This window comes from Neoarius graeffei, chromosome 2, assembly GCF_027579695.1.
Source record: "Neoarius graeffei isolate fNeoGra1 chromosome 2, fNeoGra1.pri, whole genome shotgun sequence".
Taxonomy (NCBI): domain Eukaryota; kingdom Metazoa; phylum Chordata; class Actinopteri; order Siluriformes; family Ariidae; genus Neoarius; species Neoarius graeffei.
In genome coordinates this window covers 81,512,779-81,536,210 of record NC_083570.1, presented here as the reverse complement: position 1 = coordinate 81,536,210, position 23,432 = coordinate 81,512,779, and the positions used below count along the sequence as shown (strand labels likewise).

Here is a 23,432-nt window from a genome sequence, read left to right as displayed (position 1 = left end):
CTGATATACCACTCAACGCCAGCTGATATTATTTAAATATCACACCGCCAATATACAGTACTACATTGGGGGGGCACAGTGGTGTAGTGGTTAGCACTGTCGCCTCACAGCAAGAAGGTTCTGGATTTGAACCCAGTGGCTGAAAGGGGCCTTTCTGTGTGGAGTTTGCATATTCTCCCTGTATCTTCCTGGGTTTCCTCTGGGTCCTCCGGTTTCCTCCACAGACCAAAGACATGCAGTTTAGGTGAACTGGTGGCTCTAAATTGACCGTAGGTGTGAATGTGAGTGTGAATGGTTGTCTGTGTCTATGTGTCAGCCCTGTGATGACCTGGCGACTTGTCCAGGGTGTACCCCGCCTTTCGCCCATAGTCAGCTGGGATAGGCTCCATCCTGCCTGCAACCCTGCACAGGCTAAGTGGCTACAGATAATGGATGGATGGATAATATACTATTGTAGTAAATCCCTGATGTGGGTGGAGTACAAAAGCATGCCAGGCAAGAACTGAAGGGCTGGCTGATCACTCACTCACATGTTCTGGTCAGGAGTCAATGCTTCTCTGCTTTCCCCCTCCTTTTATGCTCCATCCCTGCAACAAACACACACCCACATTAATTGACACCAGGTGTAATGACTTAGCCACTTGCCTTCCCCAACCCCGCCCTCCATTCACAAACTGCCGCTTGGCCACGCCCCCATTGTCACAACCATGTTGATTATCTCATCTCTCACCTCATTATCTGTAGCCGCTTTATCCTGTTCTACAGGGTCGCAGGCAAGCTGGAGCCTATCCCAGCTGACTACGGGCGAAAGGCAGGGTACACCCTGGACAAGTCGCCAGGTCATCACAGGGTTGACACATAGACACAGACAACCATTCACACTCACGTTCAATTTAGAGTCACCAGTTAACCTAACCTGCATGTCTTTGGACTGTGGGGGAAAACGGAGCACCCGGAGGAAACCCACGCGGACACGGGGAGAACATGCAAACTCCACACATAAAAGCCCTCGCTGGCCACGGGGCTCGAACCCGGACCTTCTTGCTGTGAGGCGACAGCGCTAACCACTACGCCACTGTATGTTGATTATATTCATCCATTTGTAAAACGTATGCTGTTGCTAAATTATGTTACCCACTTGCTGTAATTATATATATATATATATATATGTGTGTTATTTACCAGCTGGGAGGTCCGTATTGTGAAATACCGTGACCGAGGTCTTGAAAGTACTGACTGAAGCCCTCTGGGCCAAGGTCACGGTATTTCACCATACGGACTGACCTTAAGCTGGTAAATAATATATTAAGTTTTTTCTTTACCAAATTCTAACAGAAAACGAGAGCGCCCGAAAGGGAAAACCGAGCCAAGGTGAGCCACCATTTTGAATCCTCATTCACGGCTGTAATGCAAATGGCTTCCTCCTCAGTATACAAGTGCACTTCCATGGCAGGAAAAAAAAAACCTAAATTTTGCCGCCTATGTAGTCCCCTATTTATACAAAATCGAGTCATTCAGGATTCAGCCATGTTTTTGCTCGGCGTTAGCAACAGTTATAGGTTTTAGCTTTCTCCTGAAATGTTTTCTTTTATTTCTTCTTCCTCAGGGTAGTAAACCTCGCTTTCGCTGTGAACACTGTCGTTATCGCTATCCATGCTGTAAAATTAATGCTATTCTCCTGAGAAATGCGAAAATAAATATTGACAAAAATTACTACTATGTTTGTTGTTGTTGTGAACAAGCGAGTCACCAGAGGTCCATAACCGGGGTCCGTACCATAGGATACGGACCCGCTCGCCAACCAATCAGAGTGCAGGATTTGATGGAAACCGGACCGCGAAAAAAATTAAAAATGTTATTTTAATGATAGGGGCGGCACGGTGGTGTAGTGGTTAGCGCTGTCGCCTCACAGCAAGAAGGTCCGGGTTCGAGCCCAGCAGCCGGCGAGGGCCTTTCTGTGCGGAGTTTGCATGTTCTCCCCGTGTCCGCGTGGGTTTCCTCCGGGTGCTCCGGTTTCCCCCACAGTCCAAAGACATGCAGGTTAGGTTAACTGGTGACTCTAAATTGACCGTAGGTGTGAATGTGAGTGTGAATGGTTGTCTGTGTCTATGTGTCAGCCCTGTGATGACCTGGCAACTTGTCCAGGGTGTACCCCACCTTTCGCCCGTAGTCAGCTGGGATAGGCTCCAGCTTGCCTGCGACCCTGTACAGGATAAAGCGGCTAGAGATAATGAGATGAGATTAGATAAAACTCATAAATTAATCAAACACTTCCAAGCGTGTACTGAGATTAATCCTTGATGTGAAATTTTTTCTTTTTTTTTAAATATCTTCTTCCTCTATTGTAAGTGACTGTTATTTTGAAAAGTCTCTCATGAGTGACAGCCAGATACAAAAGAAATTGCCCAATCAGGTTGATTTTTCTTTTCTGTTTTCTTTGGCCACGCCCATATTTTTTTTCACCTCATGATGGCGCTGTCTGACTTTCAATTCCGCATTGTACAGTTTATATTTTGGGAATAAAATATGAGGACTACCATTTATGACGCATTCACAGTCCGGTCCATTGTGTAGTCTGTGTCTGTTATAGTGGGTATAATCAGTATTGATTGGTCTGCTTCCTTGCCTTCCTGAGGCGCCTGACTCTGCGCGTCCACGTGCACTGTGTAACCTCCAGAAGCGCGCTCCCGGCCTTCCACCGCGCTGCTCTTTTAAATCCCTGTGGCCCTTTAATCTGCCGATTACGGCGCTGACGTCAACTAAACCTGAGCCTTGGCTTCTTATTGGCTGAAAGTGACGTCAGCTACATTTTTCCCCCTCCTGAACCATGACCTCATCCTTAGTTAATTTTTAGTGCCAAAGTGTACCTTCCGTGTGTGTGTTATTGTTTTTAAACCCGAATATCTAATAGTTTATAATTTACAGATTATTTCACCTGATCAGTCATTAGTCTGAGTCGCTGACCTAAATTTCAGTACAAGGCACGAGAATGAAATGCACTGCAGGAGTCAGTCGTGTGTGCGTGTGTTTTCTTCTTATCCGCATGCTCAGTGACACTCGTGTGTGAGCTCGTCCACGAGCTGACTGGATTAGTAAACACTGCGTGTTCATGGCGAGAGGCTTCAGTGTCTTATGGAGACGAGCTAAACACAATAACGCGCTTTTGGGGAGACCGGGGACTGTATGGTACGTATCTCCTAATAACGCGTTTGACTGCGCAAATGCGCATGCGGCATATGATACAATTAGCTGAGAACGAGCTTGCGCTGTTTCCACTGGGGCTGAGCGCCATCTAAATACCCTGTGTGTAAGTCGGAAATGAAAATGGATGTGGAAGCACGACTAATCATGGCAAACTGACTGTTTATTTGGTGTCATCTTGGTGGTGAGTTTCTCTTTTCCCTCTTCTGCTGTTGGTATGTTTTATTACCATCTTTCAGTAGCAGCTGCCATATTCCACTCTGGGTGCATAGAGATGCTCATAATCACACACATGTACATATATTCATACAATATCATAATCTCATCTCATTATCTCTAGACGCTTTATCCTGTTCTACAGGGTCGCAGGCAAGCTGGAGTCTATCCCAGCTGACTATGGGCGAAAGGCGGGGTACACCCTGGACAAGTCGCCAGGTCATCACAGGGCTGACACATAGACACAGACAACCATTCACACCTACGGTCAATTTAGAGTCACCAGTTAACCTAACCTGCATGTCTTTGGACTGTGGGGGAAACCGGAGCACCCGGAGGAAACCCACGCGGACACGGGGAGAACATGCAAACTCCACACAGAAAGGCCCTCGCCGGCCACGGGGCTCGAACCCGGACCTTCTTGCTGTGAGGCGACAGCGCTAACCACTACACCACTGTGCCGCCCCAATATCATAATATAAAATAAAAAACTATACATCATCCATTATCTGTAGCCGCTTATCCTGTTCTACAGGGTCGCAGGTAAGCTGGAGCCTATCCCAGCTGACTATGGGTGAGAGGCGGGGTACACCCTGGACAAGTCGCCAGGTTATCGCAGGGCTGATACATAGACACACAACCATTCACACTCTCATCCACACCTACGGTCAATTTAGAGCCACCAATTAACCTAACCTGCATGTTTTTGGACGGTGGGGGAAACCCACGCAGACATGGGGAGAACATGCAAACTCCACACAGAAAGACCCTCCCCGGCGGCTGGGCTTGAACCCAGGACCTTCTTGCTGTGAGGTGACAGTGCTAACCACTATGCCGCCCCTCATCTTAAATCTAATGATGATTATATCAATCAGTTGTGCAAACAAAGTGTTTCTAAATCTGTCAAAGGTGAAGTCAGTAGATGTTCAAAATGAGGTAAATTCTATTGTCAAAGCATTTGTTCATTCAAATAATGTTTCAGAGTACAGATGACATCCCATAGGATACATCGCCTCACTTCATTTCTCACTTCACAACAACTTTGAATGCAATGAGAGATGTCATTAATAATGTTAAATCCATTGCTGCTGGAGTGTCCTGACATAGTAAAGGAGAAATACTTCATTCTGATGGTACAGAGGTGCCTGACAAAATGCTCAGTCAGTCCCTTGATGGTTTCCCAGACAATAAACAACTGCGATTCTTGAAGTGGATGTTTTCATCACCCATCGCTTCTCATTCTTCACTGCATGCATACTTTCCATAGATGGCTGGGGTTGACAAACTGTGAATAGTAAAAGGTTTTCTAGTCTGTAATTGTAGCCCTGTACGGTGCACAGATAGATTGTGTTCATAGTACCTTATAAATTGGATCCTGGATGTATGTATACAAAAGGATGTCCTCCACAAGGCTGCATATGACAGTAGCATCCTATAAGCTGGTTACATCCTGAACTGCATACCCTACTACCTTACTTAAAAAAAAAAAAAAAAGTGTGTCAAAAATATGCCTATGTAGTCTCTATCCATTTTCACACCTCACCCAGGACTGTGAGGAAGCCTTGATTCTAAACTCTGTGTTATTTGCCGATACAGCTTTTTTTTTCTCTCCTTGGCCACCTGTGTCTATAATCTAATATAATGTTATATAATAGTCATCATGTGGTTTGTGCTTTTGTACCTTTAGTCATGTGTGGTTAAATTTGTGGACAGCATAACCATGTTTGTATTCCCACTATACTTTATTACACTTGATGTGCATTTTAATCAGCTCAGCCTAGGGGAATATTGTATTTTGCCTTCACATTGCTTCAAGGGGAAATTTATATTTTCACATGAGTTTTTATTTCTTGCTGAGAAAATGAGGCCATATGTCTTTAGGTATACAGTACCAGTCGAAAGTTTGGATACACATTCTAATTCAATGGTTTTTCTTTATTTTTATTATTCAAGACACTTCATGAGGGCAGCACAGTGGTGTAATGGTTAGCACTGTCGCCTCACAGCAAGAGGGTCCTGGGTTCGAGCCCAGCGGCCGGCGAGGGCCTTTCTGTGTGGAGTTTGCATGTTCTCCCTGTGTCTGCATGGGTTTCCTCTGGGGTGCTCTGTTTTCCCCCACAGTCTAAAGACATGCAGGTAGGCTAATTGGTGGCTCTAATTTGACCGTAGGTGTGAATGTGAGTGTGAATGGTTGTTTGTATCTGTGTCAGCCCTGCGATAACCTGGCGACTTGTCCAGGGTGTACCCTGCCTCTTGCCCATAGTCAGCTGGGATAGGCTCCAGCTTGCCTGCGACCCTGTAGAACAGGATAAAGTGGCTACAGATAATGGATGGATGGAAGACATTTCATGACTTAAAATAATGATAGACTGTCCTTTCTCTTTTACTTAGTTGAGTGGTTCTTGACATAATATAGATTACTATAATAATATACTATTATACTACTAATATACTATACATAAAATAATATGCCATGGCCTAATGTTTAGAGAAGCAGCTTTGGGTCCAAAAGGTTGCCGGTTCGATTCCCTGGACCAGCAGGAATGGCTGAAGTGCCCTTGAGCAAAGTGCCTAACCCGCAACTGCTTCGGGTATCTTGTACATTGCTCTGGATGAGAGTGTCTGCTAAATGCCTGTAATGTAATCACTATAGTTGTGGAATGGAGCTAGCTATTTATTTATTTATTTACTTCCTGTTTGTCAGACACATTAAAAAGCCAAGAAATTGCACTAATTAACTTTTGACAAGGCATACCTCACCTCATTATCTGTAGCCATTTTATCCTGTTCTACAAGGTCGCAGGCAAGCTGAAGCCTATCCCAGCTGACTACGGGTGAAAGGCGGGGTACACCCTGGACAAGTCGCCAGGTCATCACAGGGCTGACACATAGACACAGACAACCATTCACACCTACGGTCAATTTAGAGTCACCAGTTAACCTAACCTGCATGTCTTTGGACTGTGGGGGAAACCGGAGCACCCGGAGGAAACCCATGCGGACACAGGGAGAACATGCAAACTCCGCACAGAAAGGCCCTCGCCGGCCACAGGGCTCAAACCCGGACCTTCTTGCTGTGAGGCGACAGCGCTAACCACTACACCACCGTGCCGCCCACAAGGCATACCTGTTAATTGAAAAGCATTCCAGGTGACTGCCTCATGAAGCTGGTTAAGATAAGTAGTGCACAAAACGTCATCAAGGTAAATGGTGGCTACTTTGAAGAATCTGAAATCTGAAATGTTTTGGGGGGTTCCCCCCACACTTTTTTTTAACCACAATTCCATATGTTGTTTCATAGTTTTGATGTCTTTTTAGTATTATGATACAGAAAAATACAGAAAAACCTATGAATGAGGAGGTGTGTATAAACTTTTGACTGGCACTGTATATGTAGACATAAGATGTTAAAAGGCAGTAATAGTCTTATGTGGGATTCTAGTTTGTTTATTGTATGGCTAGGATAAGTGTGTGTGTGTGTGTGTGTGTGTGTGTGTGTGTGTGAACAAGGTATAAAATTGTGATTGCAACATTCCTTGGTATGATACGGCAGAGTATGTCAGTGTAACTAGTCATATACAGTGGTATGCAAAAGTTTGGGCACCCCAGTCAAAATTGCTGTTCCTGTGAACAATTAAGCAAGTTGAAGATGAAATGATCTCCAAAAGGCATAAAGTTAAAGATGACTTTATATTTTAAGCAAAAACAATTTTTTTTATTTTCATCTTTTACATTTTCAAAATGACAAAAAAGGAAAAGGGCCTAAAGCAAAAGTTTGGGCACCCTGCATGGTTAGTACCTAGTAACACCCCCTTTGGCAAGTATCATACAGTAGCTTGTAAACACTTTTTGTAGCCAGCTAATAATCTTTAAGTTCTTACCTGGGGGATTTTCACACAGTCATCCTTGCAAAAGGCTTCCAGTTCTACAAGTTTCTTGGGCTGTCTTGCATGCACTGCTCTTTTGAGATCTATCCACAGATTTTCAATGGTGTTTAGGTCAGGGGACTGTGAGGGCCAGGGCAAAACCTTCAGCTTGTGCCTCTTGAGGTATTCCATTGTAGATTTTGAGGTGTGTTTTGGATCATCGTCTTATTGTAGGACCCATCCTCTTTTTAACTTCAACTTTTTTTTACAGATGGTGTGATGTTTGCTTCCAGAATTTGCTGGTATTTATTCAAATCCATGCTTCCCTCGACCAATGAAATGTGCCCTGTGCCACTGGCTGCAACACAACCCCAAAGCATGATCGATCCACACCCATGCTTCAGAGTTGGAGAGGTGTTCTTTTCCTGGAATTTGGCACCCTTTTTTCTCCAAACATACCTTTGCACATTGTGGCCAAAAAGTTCTATTTTGATTTCATCAGTCCACAGGACTTGTTTCCAAAATGCATCAGGCTTATTTAGATGTTCATTTGCAAACTTCAGACGCTGAATTTTGTGGCTAGGACGCAGGAAAGGTTTTCTTCTGATGACTCTTCCATGAAGGTCATATTTGTTCAGGTGTCGCTGCATAGTAGAACAGTGCACCACCACTCCAGGGACTGCTAAATCTTTCTGAAGGCCTTTTGCAGTTAAACAGGGGGTTTTATTTGCCTTTCTAGCAATCTAACGAGCAGTTCTTTCAGAAAGTTTTCTTCATCTTCCAAACCTCACCTTGATCTCCACTGTTTCTGTTAACTGCCATTTCTTAATAACATTACAATCTGAGGAAACAGCTACCTGAAAACACTTTGCTACGTTCTTGTAGCCTTCTCCTGCTTTGTGAGCATCAATTATTTTATTATTCAGAATGCGAGGGAGTTGCTTAGAGGAGCCCATGGCTGTTGATTTTAGGGACAAGTTTGAGGAGTCAGAGAATTTATACAGCTTTGAAATCTGCATCATCTGACCTTTCCTAACGAAGAATTTGAGCAAGCCACAGCTCAATAAGCTAATTAAGGTCTTGAACCTTGGTAAAAGTTACCTGAGAAATCAAATATATTGGGGTGCCCAAACTTTCGCATGGTGCTCCTTTTCTTTTTCACTCTCCAATTGTGCAAAACAAACATAATACACAAATCTTGCATAAAACGCTGAAAAGAAATGTGTCGTCTTTTACCTTTATGCTTTTTGGTGATCGGTTCATCTTCTGCTCACTTAACTATTCACAGTAACAGACATTTTCAGTAAGGGTGCCCAAACTTTTGCATGCCACTGTACCATACAATGTAAAATCCTGCTGTTACAAATTTGGAATGTGGGGTTTTTGTCCTCCTTGTGATCTAATAGGCTTTTTTTGTTGTTGTTGTTGTCTTCATTATATTAGTTGCATGATCCCTGTTTTGGGGCATAGTTTAATATCCAGGTTTAGTAACTGAAAAGAATTTAGTCTTCAGATTGCTGACTGTTCATTAAACAAATGGTAGTTTGTCCACATACAAGTACAGAGATGATTAATCTGATTACTGTCTGTCTATTTGTTTGTCTGAAATCATTATAAGGTAGGAGAGCATCATTTGAAATTTCTCTCTAACATTAGATCTAAAGCCTCAGTCACAACCGGCCGTACGTGCTCCTACGTCCAATCTACGTGCAAGAAACGCACGGAGGGCGCGCGTGAAACGCACGGAGGGCGCGCGTGAAACGCACGGAGGGCGCGCGTGAAACGCACGGAGGGCGCGCGTGAAACGCACGGAGGGCGCGCGTGTGACATGCTGATTTTCGAGCCGTAGACTGGCTGCAGACCGACCGCAGAGGTTCTGTGTCATGTCAAACAAGCTCTACGGGCGCTTACGTTTTTTTCAGGTTGCAAGACAAACTTATGGCCAACGCGCGTCTTTCTCCATGAACAAAAAAAAACCGCAGCGATTTGGGAAACGCCAAAAATCGCACGGCCAAAAAATCGTACGTCCGGTTGTGACCTAGGCTTAAAGGCTCTGACAAACTTGAGGCCAGTTGTTCCAAAACAAGCATGCAGTTGAATTCATCTTAATATAAGAAGCTTTGTAGCATGATTTATCACTCCTTTAATTAATGGCGTATTCACACCTATGTTGTTTGGTCCGGACCAAATGAACCAAATTTCCCTTGGTCCGGACCTTTTGGGTTGGTCTGAATACAAACCACCGAACTCTGGTCCGGACCAAACAAGCGGACCGAGACCGAGCTGAAAGGTCGGACTCGGTCCGGACCAAAGGAACCCTGGTGCGGACCTTTTGGAGGTGTGAAAGCAGACCAAACCTAATCTTACAGTTTTGCTTTTTTGTACCTCGGGAGCTTCCGTCGTTTGTCGAGCATTATGGGAAACAGAGTCTTGACACTCCACCGCAAAGTGCAAACACTGTTTCGGTTGTCAAGGGAACCTTACAACAGTCATTCAGTCATTCAGACCAGTGGTAGGCTAGACTACAGAGTACAAAAAATGAGTAGGGGGCAAATGTGGGCCGAGGAAGAAACGCGTACCCTTGTGGATATATGGGCAGATGTCCACATATCTGAGCTTTTGGAGAGAACACACAAAAATGCCGACGTGTTTGTTGTATTCAGTGAGAAAATGAAGGAGAAGGGGTTCACGCGCTCCCCAGAACAATGTCGGCTAAAAGTGAAGAAACTCCGTCAGACCTACATTAAAATCAGGGTGGCGGTACTAGCGACGCAAAAAAGAAATTCATCTATTGCGTGAAGAGCCAGAACTGTCACATGATGTGCGCTCATCAGCGCTATCCTCCGTAGCCGCCTTGCCCTTTGTCGTCGTCGTTGATAAATTACTTGTACAACAGCATAGTAATCGCACAATTGTGAAAACAGTAAAAACTGGAAAAAACATATAGCTTTGATGACATTAAAAAGAATAACAGCACGGAAAGCCTCCATGACTACTTTTGAACTTAACGCTTTGTGCGCGTGTCGTCTCTGACCAATAGCTGAACGACCTCAGGGTGTGTGGCTTTGTTGACAGATTTTGGTCCGCTTACTAAAATGTACAGTGTGAAAGCGAACCGCACCAAAATGAAAAAATAAAAAAAACATTTGGTTCGGACCAAAGCAAGTGAACTATCGAACTATCCTGGTCTGAATACACCCTTAGACGCACGCATTTCTCACTGAGCTGTACTATTAAAACATATATATCTGGCATAAGAATCACAAAAGGTGTAGTGAGTCGAATAAGTGGTATAATGTGCCTCAGTAGGAACCTTACCACAATGTTTCTATTAATATTTGCATCTCATTCTCTGATGTGTGCAGTTTGTCATCATGTGAACCAACTGCTAATGATTTAAACACAGACCATTTCCAAATATGTGGTTTTGTGCAAACACTGCAAGACCTCTTCTTTGTTTCTGCTTCTTTGTGCTCAGGATGTCATTAGTGTGTTCCACTGTAATCCTTGGCGGGTGCAAAATATTCATAAATATCGGTAAATTCCAAATGATCAATAAAATGGCAGCTCTGGGCACTTTGTTGCTGTTTGTGATGCCAGAGTAAGCTGCACCTTTGCTCTGTGCCCAGTCACTGTTTTGAGTTCGCTCTGTTGCCATAGAAATGGGGAAATCTCAACCAATCAGTATCTCAGCATCTGCACCAGCTTTTAGCCCAAGTATTTTAGCAGCATCCCTGATGCTATGAACATTGCAAGCTATTTCTTGGCCTGTAATTGCTGCTAGCAGATGTGACTCTGATGACACCAGATAATGAAGTTAGTTCCTGTTTGTTGGTGTGTGTCTGGTTAAAAATTCAGTCCATGAGCTGTGTGTGAGAGAACGCATCTCTCTGCCTGCTCTCTAACATCCTGAACTGCAGTGCACAGCCCTGCCTAGAGATGAGTGCACCCCCCCCCCCCCCCCCCCCAACCGACTGTGTTGTCAAGCAGAAGCAGCGCCATTAGACGCATGCAGTGGCAGCTCCTTCACATCCCGCCGGCTCCAGCATGTATTCACAGACATACACGCACAAATACGCTGCAGGTGTGCTCATCTATGCATTGATCTGATTAACAGAAAGCTCAGCAGTGCCAGAATGGACTATAGACTGGAGCGAGGATGCACATCATCCATGTGATGACGAGAGGAAGACTGGTGCGATTTGCTCTCCTAATGGCTTGTCATTTATGAGTAAATATTGTAGTGAATCTGAAGAATTGATCTGTGTGTATGTGTATGTGGCTGATTTGTTTGAATCAGACGCAGCAGATGGCTGATCGATGTGAGTGGCGCAGCGTGTGCATCCATATTGATGCTGTTTTTGTGAGTCTGGTTACTAGGCAGTTCTGTGTGCTGCTGCAGATTAGGAGAGAGGAGACTGGGCTTATAGCATGGCACTTGTTTACAATGATCTGAAGCAGAAGTTACTATGCTGTGTTTTTAGGATTAGAATATGGAAAATAATTATTATGAGCTACACACATCTGTTTAAAGGTAATGGAATTGCGATTAAAATGCAACTCCTAATTTTCTCTCTTAGTTTTGTAATAATTTTTTGATAATTCTCTATCTATCTGTCTGTCTGTCTGTTTTTGCCATTTGTTGTTAGTGATTGCGCTTATGGGTGTTTTGCAGAGTGTGGACATCTTTATAACTGCATAACTATATTGTGTGTATGCTGTCTTGCTGCGGCATTGATCTATCAAGCAATCTTTCTCTTTTCCACTCTGTCACACTCTGCATGGTATTACAGATATTCTCATTGCACCATATTAGAGAGAGAGAGAGAGAGAGAGAGAGAGAATGTTTATGTTCTATACGATGGACTGCTATGATGCTGCTCATCTTGTCCATCACTTTTGCTTAGCCAGCAGCTCAGTTACACTGAAGTGCTTGTTTTTGTCAGACATGCCTGCCTTGTTCTGCTGCTCAGTGGGGCTCAAAAACACGCACTGATCTGCTGTACTGTGACTCAGGAGCTATGTTTTGCTCTCTTGAGGGAAATTTTTAAGGTGTGAAGAAACCAGCAGTGGCTGTTTGTGATTATTTTAGTGTGTGCGCGTGTGAGAAATTTCTGCCTGATGCCAATGAAAGTTTACCTCTTTCCTCTTTCTCTCTACCTGTGTTTAAGTCTCTGTTTGGAAGGGAGAGAAGGGCAGAGCTAGCCAAGGGCATATATTTTTCATGACTGGTGTGTTAGATGAGAAATGAGAGCAGCATAGCAGGCAAGTACTCCTTCTGATTGAAGGCCACATTGGTTGGTAGGCAGGAGTTAAACTGGGATTTAGGAAGTGGGAAAGTCCAACTTCTCTCAGCAGTACCAATAATGTGAGAATTGCATGATCATATGTCCAATTTTTATACTAGTTTATGTTAAGGGTGCAATTTAACTCTCTACAGTTAGGTGGCTAGACCCCAAGTATTCCATAAATCCCCTGGAAGCATATAATTCCTAGCTTTCATCGTACTGTTAGTTATCAGTGTTGCATGATGGATTTACCATGACCTGCCAAAGAAAGAACAATGGTTTTGTTTTGTTCTCCCCCTTTTGTAGTTTTCTCTTGGGCAGTATGGTGGTGTAGTGGTTAGCACTGTTGCCTCACAGCAAGAAGATTCTGGGTTCGAGCCCAGTGGCCAATGGGGGCCTTTCTGTGTGGAGTTTGCATGTTCTTTCCATGTCTGTGTGGGTTTCCTCCGGGTGCTCTGGTTTCCCCTGTAGTCTAAAGACCTATAGTTAGGCTAACTGGCTACTGTAAATTGCCCATAGGTGTGAGTGTGCAGAAAAGAACCGGTCACCCTACTACTACGATTCTGGCAAAGTCAACCAAACATGGTTCGCCTCAAGTCTGGATCAGGTTTGGCAGTGACGGCGAGTTTTCTCTTCCCTTATGTCTTTTGGCCATTTGAGTTGGGAGGGACTTGTTTAATAGAGATGACATCAGGTCTACTAAAGTACGACTCCGAATCGGCCATTTCTTAATTACTCCAACCTCAGAAATTTAATTTACTCTGCCTGATCAATTACAAGCAAACCTTCATCTAGTTCTAATCTGGCTCTGCTCTTATTATATTTTCAGTATCTTTTTATATTTGTGCTTATTCTTCTCGGACATTTGTAAATAATAGCCACTTAATGAATTAGACATTACCTTCTTTCTTGGGAATTAGACAGGATCAACACTCGTATTACACCACAAGACGGAAGTGCACTTGTGTCCCCTCTAGCTGGATGGTTCAGTGTAGTGAAGTGGTGTCATGAGGAGCAGGCAGAGTGCTGGTGGATCCTCCAGGAAAGCCAAACATGATTATACTTGAAGTGATTAGGCAGCATGACCGCAGACAAGTGCTGAGTTTGCATGAAACGCTAGGTCTACTACAGCCAATTGGTTAGGATTTGAGAGTTGCTCATTCTACATGGAGCGAATTAACATGAGCGTATGAGCAGTGAGACTCAAGGTAGGTAAGTGAATTAGCTAGCCACATTTGCATTTGTCCAGAAGAACATAAATCAGTTCTGTCATCCAGCCAAGATTGGTGCTGCTGTTGACATGAGGTCATCAGTGAATTATGCCATTTTTTTAAGGCTCCTATTTAGTATTACATGATTTCTTTAAGGTTTGCAAAGTCTTGTGGGTTTTAACTAGCCTGATTTGCTGTGATCTACAGGATACTGGGATTGTTTTTCATTAGATGCTAATTGTGCAGTTGTTGACATCTAACTTCAATTCATTTTAAGGTGGTTTTGCTTGTTTTAGTGCCAGCAAAAAGCATATAGTGTCTAACAATAATATTTTAAAGGCCCTGACATCTTATGATGCACATTTCTGAGTATTGTGGGTATTATGATTTTTAATATATTGCACTATTGATATTTTACTGCCATGTCATAACCCTAGGCGTTAAATGTGCAGCTCGCTAGTGTATGTGATGTCACATGTCCAGTGGCAAACACTGGGGTCCAATGGTAAACAAAGTAATATGTTACGTTCTAATAAAAAACAGTTAACATTTTATCCCTGTAATTTATACTTTACAGGTATTTAGCAGGTGTTCTTATCCAGCGCGATGTACAACATACCCAGAGAAGCCTGGGGAGCAGTTGGGGGTTAGGTACCTGCTCAAGGGCAATTCAGACATTCTTGCTGGTCCAGGGAATCAAATCAATGACCTTTTGCTTCCAAAGCTGCTTCTCTAACCATTAGGCCATGGCTTCTACCATACTTGATAAATCTATAACATTTTATACACACCCCAGTAGTGTGTGTCTGTGTGTATTATTTCTGTCTAGTTTCTGTGCAAGGACTGTTGCCGTATTAAAGATTAGCATTATTATGGGAGCGATGAAGTGAGCAGAGGCACTTGGAGGAGCAGATGAACCTCTTAACATAACAGCGCAGCAAGCTCATCATAGTGTGCCAGCTTTAAAAATTCTCCGAGCTTAATTTAGGCCACCTCGGCCTGGTTCCTGTTTCATGAGTGAACAAAAGCTATTCTAAATCTGACAGCAAACATCACACTGACAGCGCTATAGAGTAGAATCTCTCACTTGAAGAGCACTCTTGGATTGCATTGCATGCCTCATGATGACAATGTTGTCAGTGTGGTCTGACGAGCAAAAGTGTTCCACTCATGGGGTCATTAATGAGCAGTGCATGTAGCATTGCCACTTTTTTTTTTTTTTTTAAACTCATTCAGTTTTCCCTTCTCTCTCCTCAGGAAACATGGCAGTGGTGTGGTCTGTCTTGAAGATACTCGGCTGATCTGACCATTTCAGCGCCTACCTAGTGTGCACCTGTGCTGTGGTCCTTCTCTGGACACGTGAGCCCTATCTGGAGCGGCTCCTTCATGGCGGGGGAGAAGAGCCGTCGCAGTGCCATGGACATTAAGCGCCTGGCAGGGCTTCTGCAGCGTGGGGCTGGCCGCCTGCTTGTCATCGACAGCCGCACCTTCTCTGAGTACAATGCTTCACACGTGCATGGAGCTGTCAATGTCTGCTGCTCCAAACTTGTGAAGAGGAGACTGCAGCAGGACAAGGTTTCCATCACGGAGCTCCTGCAGCCCAATGGCAAAGTCAAGGTACACTGCAATGACTATAAATTAGAGAAGGGCAAGAAGTTTTGGTTGAATGGGTTTTATTATGAAAGCATTTCTTCTTTTTGAAGAGTACGTTTACAGCTTTAATTTATGAACTAATTGACTTTTTCACTTGACAATATTACATTGAGTTGATATTTGCTTGTGAACAGCCATTAAAGAACCACTGTTGTGGCACCCACTTGCAATGGGCCATGGCCAAGTTCTTATGCACATACAGTATTTGACACTGCCTCTTGTGAGGAGTTTAGTTAATTAAGCTTTAACAAGCAGTTTGAGATGTGAAAGGAGAGGTGATGAGAGAGATGGTCATCTGCCTAGAGGCTGCACTTGATCTTCCAAGCACACTTGTATTTGGAAAACCACTGTTTATTTCTTATCAGTGATGCAGAAATTGGATGCTTGCACTTTCCATGCTATCTGCTTTGAATGTGACATTATTTTATGTCCATTTCAGCAAACTAGCATGACCTATTTTTAGGCATTTGGTGAAACTGCAAGAAGTAGGAGGGGAAACTTGGGTGAAGCAAATCAAACAGACTGCCCAAACTATGATTGTGTTTATGGTTTAATGAGCTCGCTCAACCACAAATATCCAGTACCAGTCAAAATTTTGGACACACTGACTCATCTGTAGGTTTTTCTGTATTTTGACTGTTTTCTACATTGTAGAACAATACTGAAGATGTTAACACTATGAAATAACATCTGAAGTATGCATGGAATTATGTGGTAAAAAAAAAAAGTTTCTTATTTAAGAGCCTTCAAAGTAGCCACTGTTTACCTTGATGAGACCGCTTCATGAGGTAGTCACCTGGAATGCTTTTGAATTAACAGCTGTGCCTTGTCTAAAGTTTGTGACTTCTTAATGCATTTCAGATCATCAAACATAATAATAATAATAATAATAATACAGTAAATAGCCCTATTCTACAACTGTCGTAATCAGTGTGTGAAATTACCGCGTGCTCGGTAGCCCGACGCTATCAACTTTTTCGTTGGGCCATAAACTATAAAAAGTAGCGAGTCCGTCATGCCACAAACATTGGCCCGCCCGTGAACGTACATTTTGACGATTTCATGCTTGTATTACCATGTCCCTAACACGACCCGTCCACCTTTTGCAAGGATTATTTTCATTGGTTATTTTGTCAGATGTGTCACACATCTGTAAAATGAAAGCGAATCAGCTGCCATCTCTTAAATGAGCAGTTTATCACATTACATTTTGCCGACATTGTGGCGCGAGATTCTACAGGAGTGCGCTTTTTCGCCTTTTCGTGACAATCATGTGGAAGTTTCTGGGTTTGCCTGAGAAAAAAGTGAAGCAGAAGAAAACAGAAGAAGAAATCAAAGCTACTAAGAAGCGATATGAGGAAGAAAAGCAGGAAAGGACATTTAAACCAGGTTGGCTGCAGACATACAATTGGTTGTTGTACTCAAATACACAAAGGCAGATGTTTTGCCGACCTTGCCGTTCAATTTATGGTCCGTACGCTGTTAGAAAACCCGGACTGAAAACTGACAAGTATGCGAATGCTCCTCTTGTGTTGGGCTCACAGAACTTCAAAAAACACACACTAGATGTGCATCAGGCATCCGAGGGTCATACAACCCCAATTCCAAAAAAGTTGGGACAAAGTACAAATTGTAAATAAAAACGGAATGCATTAATTTACAAATCTCAAAAACTGATATTGTATTCACAATAGAACATAGACAACATATCAAATGTCGAAAGTGAGACATTTTGAAATTTCATGCTAAATATTGGCTCATTTGAAATTTCATGACAGCAACACATCTCAAAAAAGTTGGGACAGGGGCAATAAGAGGCTGGAAAAGTTAAAGGTACAAAAAAGGAACAGCTGGAGGACCAAATTGCAACTCATTAGGTCAACTGGCAATAGGTCATTAACATGACTGGGTATAAAAAGAGCATCTTGGAGTGGCAGCAGCTCTCAGAAGTAAAGATGGGAAGAGGATCACCAATCCCCCTAATTCTGCGCCGACAAATAGTGGAGCAATATCAGAAAGGAGTTTGACAGTGTAAAATTGCAAAGAGTTTGAACATATCATCATCTACAGTGCATAATATCATCAAAAGATTCAGAGAATCTGGAAGAATCTCTGTGCGTAAGAGTCAAGGCCGGAAAACCATACTGGGTACCCGTGATCTTCGGGCCCTTAGACGGCACTGCATCACATACAGGCATGCTTCTGTATTGGAAATCACAAAATGGGCTCAGGAATATTTCCAGAGAACATTATCTGTGAACACAATTCACCGTGCCATCCGCCATTGCCAGCTAAAACTCTATAGTTCAAAGAAGAAGCCGTATCTAAACACGATCCAGAAGCGCAGACGTCTTCTCTGGGCTAAGGCTCATTTAAAATGGACTGTGGCAAAGTGGAAAACTGTTCTGTGGTCAGACAAATCAAAATTTGAAGTTCTTTATGGAAATCAGGGACACTGTGTCATTCGGACTAAAGAGGAGAAGGACGACCCAAGTTGTTATCAGCGCTCAGTTCAGAAGCCTGCATCTCTGATGGTATGGGGTTGCATTAGTGCGTGTGGCATGGGCAGTTAACACATCTGGAAAGACACCGTCAATGCTGAAAGGTATATCCAGGTTCTAGAGCAACATATGCTCCCATCCAAACGACGTCTCTTTCAGGGAAGACCTTGCATTTTCCAACATGACAATGCCAAACCACATACTGCATCAATTACAGCATCATGGCTGCGTAGAAGAAGGGTCCGGGTACTGAACTGGCCAGCCTGCAGTCCAGATCTTTCACCCATAGAAAACATTTGGCGCATCATGAAACGGAAGATACGACAAAAAAGACCTAAGACAGTTGAGCAACTAGAATCCTACATTAGACAAGAATGGGTTAACATTCCTATCCCTAAACTTGAGCAACTTGTCTCCTCAGTCCCCAGACGTTTACAGACTGTTGTAAAGAGAAAAGGGGATGTCTCACAGTGGTAAACATGGCCTTGTCCCAACTTTTTTGAGATGTGTTGTTGTCATGAAATTTAAAATCACCTAATTTTTCTCTTTAAATGATATATTTTCTCAGTTTAAACATTTGATATGTCATCTATGTTCTATTCTGAATAAAATATGGAATTTTGAAACTTCCACATCATTGCATTCCGTTTTTATTTACAATTTGTACTTTGTCCCAACTTTTTTGGAATCAGGGTTGTACATTCACACTGGCCATCAACTTTTAATGCTGGCCATTAACATTGAAACGTTAAGAGCCCTGTTGGCCATTTCTGATTTTCAAGATATTTCACACACTGGTCGTAATCCATATTATGTCAAGAACCGCAAAACCTAAGAAGAGAAACGACATCCATCATTACTTTAAAACATGAAGTGTTTTAATTCATACAAAAACTAGATAGAACTCGACGCCAACGGCGTCGATGGGGATGCCTCCGCCTGGTAGACTACACGCCTTATTGAGTTGTGATTTGTGGATGGACATTTGACCTCACAGTAATCATGACCTGGTGAAATTACTTGTATTAGCATTGTAGATATTGTGTTCACAAGGTTTTCAGACAGACATTTGACCTCACAGCGACCTTGACCTTAGACCTTTTGATCTCAAAATCTAATCAGTTCATGTTTGTCCCAAAGCGCACAAATGGTGAAAGTTTGGTGAAATTCCTTTCATTAGCCTTTGAGATCGCGTTCACAAGATTTCGGGACGGACGGACGGAAGGTTTCGGGACGGACGCACGCACGGACGGATAACCCGAAAATCTAATGCCTCCTGCACCTTACGGTGGCGGAGGCATAAAAAAAACATAGAAGGTATGTTCAAACTTTTACTGGTACTGTAAGTACATATATTGCTTAATCATGCAATTAATAGCATGATAGGAAGATCTTTTCCTCCAAGGATTTATATGCATAATAATATCCGCTGGTCTCATCCATGCATGTTAATGTCGTATGTGACCCTGTATGAGCTTGAAATGCTGCAGGTGTGACATGTCTGTCTGATAGGCTGTTCATAAAACTAATTTTTCTGGTTCCTCATATGGAATTTCAGGCATGAATGCCTGACCTGCCATGCATGCAGTCTACCTCATACTTCTCTGGCATTCTCATATTATTCTCATCACTGACGTAAACAGATCCCTTACCAGAGAGTTTAGAGACTGGAAAAAAATGAATCATTATACTGTAGAATAATTGGATTTTAACTCTTTAACTTGTTGGGTGGACTGAACCAAATTTATTTCTCATTCATTATTCAGTACTAAACATTACAATACCACTTTCACCTCATCTTCAGGTTGTGATTGTGTGTGGGGTTTTTTTTGGGTTTTTTTTTTAATTAGGGATCTGGTGTCTGGTGTGGTGCATGATTGTAGTGTGCTGTCACTTGGATTTTGTTTGCCATTTGATTCCCAGAGGGGAGTAAACTAAACTGTGTTTTTGGACCAGATCTGCAGGTAGAACTACTATTAATATAACAAGTCAGTGTAGCCCTGCTCCTGGGTCTTTTGGTCACTCACTCTAGCTATGCATTGGAGCTGTATTATGTCACTCTGTAAAGAGGATAATGCCTGTGATTAATGCATAGTCTGGATAAAGATGGAGCAAACCGGGTGTAGCAGGAGAAGCAGGACCGGGTGGACACTAGAGACTCTTTGTTATTGGCTAAGCATGACATCATCTTTTGTGTAGCCACTAACAAAGTGCAGGCTAGGCACGTGCAGTGCGTCTGTACAGTCAGCTCAGGATCCTGATCAAGCCTCCACGACATGCAAACACTGCTCAAGACTCCTGGCAGGGCCTGGGGCAGTGACCTTAATGTGAAAGCAAATCAAGCAAAGGCCACCACTGTAATTCATTGTAAGGGTGCATAAAGGGAAAAAAGTGAAAGAGGGCATTTAATGGTTGAGCTGCATTCATCTATGCATAGATGGTGGTGCAATGTTTGGTCCCTGTTGGTGCGACGTATGGTCCCTTTTGGATTTCATGTATGGCAAGCATTTCTCAATTTGCCCAGCAGCTGTTCCTTCATTATTAGGTCATTACTGACCCTCTTGGTGATCTGCTACAGCGTTTCTGTGGGCAAATAGTCATTAGAGCAGTGTTTCCCAAAGTGGGATTTGAGAACCTCTGCACTAGAGGATACAGACTATTTTAGTTTTTAGTTTGTATTTGAATATCGGGACTGTTCAGGCTCTTATGCTGCACACAAAAAGGGTTTCTTGTGGGTTTGTGGGTAATCCTTCTATGACAGATGGTTTAGGGTTTTATATTGAGCCTTTAATGATTCCATCCAAGGGACGAAATGAAGACCACTAAGGATACTATAGAGAAGCATTTTTTGAGAGTGTAACATCCAGTTTGTGAACATCTATGACAGAATTTGTGATAGGCTGGGACATTTGACTATCTATCCATCTATTCTTTCTTTCTTATTCTATATTAACCTTACACCAGTCAGTGTCCTTCCAGTGATTCCTCTGAAATTCAAGTTCAAGTGTTTTGTCTCATTGTTCCACTATATAGCTAGTATACATTCAAATAAAATGTGGTTTCTCCAGGACCATGGTTCAACACATAATGGTACACAAGTCTACATAAGTGCAAAAGTGCAACAGTGTGATATGAGCGCAGGACAAATATTACACGGAACACAGCAATAAATACACAGGAGAATGAAAAATAGGCTAGAAGTCGTACACTTTTTGTTGGTAGTGTAGAAGCAGGAAGAATACATGTTCCTTAAAACACCATAACGTTCCATAAAGTGTGTGTGGCAGCGGGGGCGTGGTCAAGCATCGGTCTGTGACAGGAGGGTGGAGCCGGGGAAGGTGAGTGGCAGATTCGCTACACCTGACGGTAATTAACCTGTGTTTTGTGTGTGTTTTCCCAGTAAACCGCTCCCTATTTTAAGAGGCTGAGAGAGAGCAGAGGGAGCGCGACCCGGGAGTGGAGGCTGAGAGTGTGTCTGTGTGCTGCGAGTTCTTTTAGACTGAAAAGTTTATTAATAAAATACGCTGTTACTACCTCCCAAACGTTGTCCTGCCGTCCTCTGTGCTCCACCCACGCATTGTCCGCGCTACAGTGGTGCCGAAACCCGGGAAAAGGTGGAGCACCAGTGCTACAGCTCCATGGAATCCTCCCCGTTCGCGGACTTGGTCCACGCCCTCGCCACGGCTCAGCAGAGCCAGCACCAGGCACTCGTCACGCTCCGAACGGAGCAGGAGCGCCGCTTCGAAGCCCTGGTGCTGGCTCAACAGGAAGATCGAGAGGCGTTCCGGCGGCTCCTCGCGTCGGCGGGGTCCACCAGCGCCCCGGCCGCAGGCCCGTCTCCCCTCACTGTGACCAAGATGGGCCCGCAGGACGACCCCGAGGCTTTCATCACCTTGTTCGAGCAGGTCGCCGAAGCCTCGGGGTGGCCGATGGAGCAGCGCGCGGCGCGCCTCCTCCCCCTCCTGACTGGAGAGGCGCAGCTGGCCGCATTACAGCCGACCGCCGGCTGGCCTACGCTGACCTTCGCCGGGCCGTCCTCCAGCGCGTGGGGCGCACGCCGGAGCAGCAGCGCCAGCGCTTCCGCGCGCTGCGGATGGAGGAAGCCGGCAGCCCGTTCGCGTTTGGCCAGCAGCTCCGGGACGCCTGCTGGCGGTGGCTGAGGGCCGAAGATCGCGACGCCGAGGGAATCATCGACCAGGTGGCGCTGGAACAGTTCGTTGCCCGCTTACCAGCCGGAACCGCGGAGTGGGTCCAGTGCCACCGCCCGGCGTCGCTGGATCAGGCCGTAGGACTGGCGGAGGATCATCTGGCGGCTGTACCGGCGGCAGGACAACGGATGACATCGTCTTCTGTCTCCTCTTCTCTCTCTCTGTCTTCCCCCCCTCTCTCTCTGTCTTCCCCCCCTCCTCCCGTGTCCCGTCCTCGCCCCATTCCCCCACCACGGAGGCGGGGGCCGGCCCCACCCCAGCCGGCCCGCCGCACCCGTGGTGCCCTCCCGTTTCTCCCTTCTGTGTCTGTCTCTCCCCCCCCTCAGGTGAGTGAGCCCCAGAACACAGTTGCAGAGGGGAGGCCCGGGCCGGTTTGCTGGCGCTGCGGGGAACCGGGCCACCTGCAGCAACAATGTGCAGCGATGGAGGTGGGGGCGGTGGTGCGGATCCCCGACGCGCCAGAGGCTGCCCTCGATCGGGCCGGAGCGTATCGCATACCGGTAAGTGTACAAGGGGCTACATATCAGGCGTTGGTGGATTCAGGCTGCAATCAGACCTCGATCCGCCAAAGCCTGGTGCAAGACGAGGCATTGGGGGGAGCACAAGGGGTGAAGGTGTTGTGTGTGCACGGGGATATTCACAGCTACCCGTTGGTGTCAGTCCACATATATTTTAGAGGGGAAAAATCTATAGTGAAGGCGGCGGTTAATCCTCGCCTTACCCACTCTTTGATCTTGGGGACCGATTGGCCGGGATTTCGGGGTTTAATGGCACGCCTAGTAAAGAGTGGGTCCTGCCGGTTGACGGGGGAGGGTCCCGGTATCGCTTTGGCTGGAGCAGCGGTCGCAGAGCCGTCTACATCACCTCCGCGACAGGGGGAGGAGCCGCCGGCCCCTCCTCTTTCTATTGGGGAATCCCTCGTGGATTTCCCACTGGAACAATCGCGAGACGAGACTCTGCGACACGCGTTTGACCAAGTGAGAGTAATCGATGGTCAAACGCTCCAGCCGAACGCCACCCCGTCCTTCCCCTATTTTTCCATTTTGAAGGATAGATTATATCGAGTGACGCAGGACACTCAGACGAAAGAGCGAGTCACCCAGTTATTAATTCCAAAGAGCCGCCGGGAATTGGTATTCCAGGCGGCCCACTTTAATCCCATGGCTGGACACCTCGGGCAGGATAAGACACTCGCCCGGATAATGGCCCGATTCTATTGGCCGGGGATTCGCGGCGACGTCCGTAAGTGGTGTACGGCGTGCCGCGAATGCCAGTTAGTAAATCCAGC

General features: G+C 44.7%; 1 protein-coding gene across 1 annotated transcript in view; it reads left to right on the top strand.

Annotated features, from left to right (window-relative positions):
- Positions 1-3,046: 3,046 nt before the first annotated feature.
- The window catches only part of dusp8a (dual specificity phosphatase 8a), a 70,663-nt gene continuing 50,277 nt past the window's right edge, over positions 3,047-23,432 (top strand). Inside the window, exons 1-2 of the mRNA XM_060915056.1 lie at positions 3,047-3,186; positions 15,040-15,399. Coding sequence (XP_060771039.1) covers positions 15,169-15,399 — 231 coding nt within the window. The 5' untranslated portion in view covers positions 3,047-3,186; positions 15,040-15,168. The remainder of the gene's footprint in view (positions 3,187-15,039; positions 15,400-23,432) is intronic.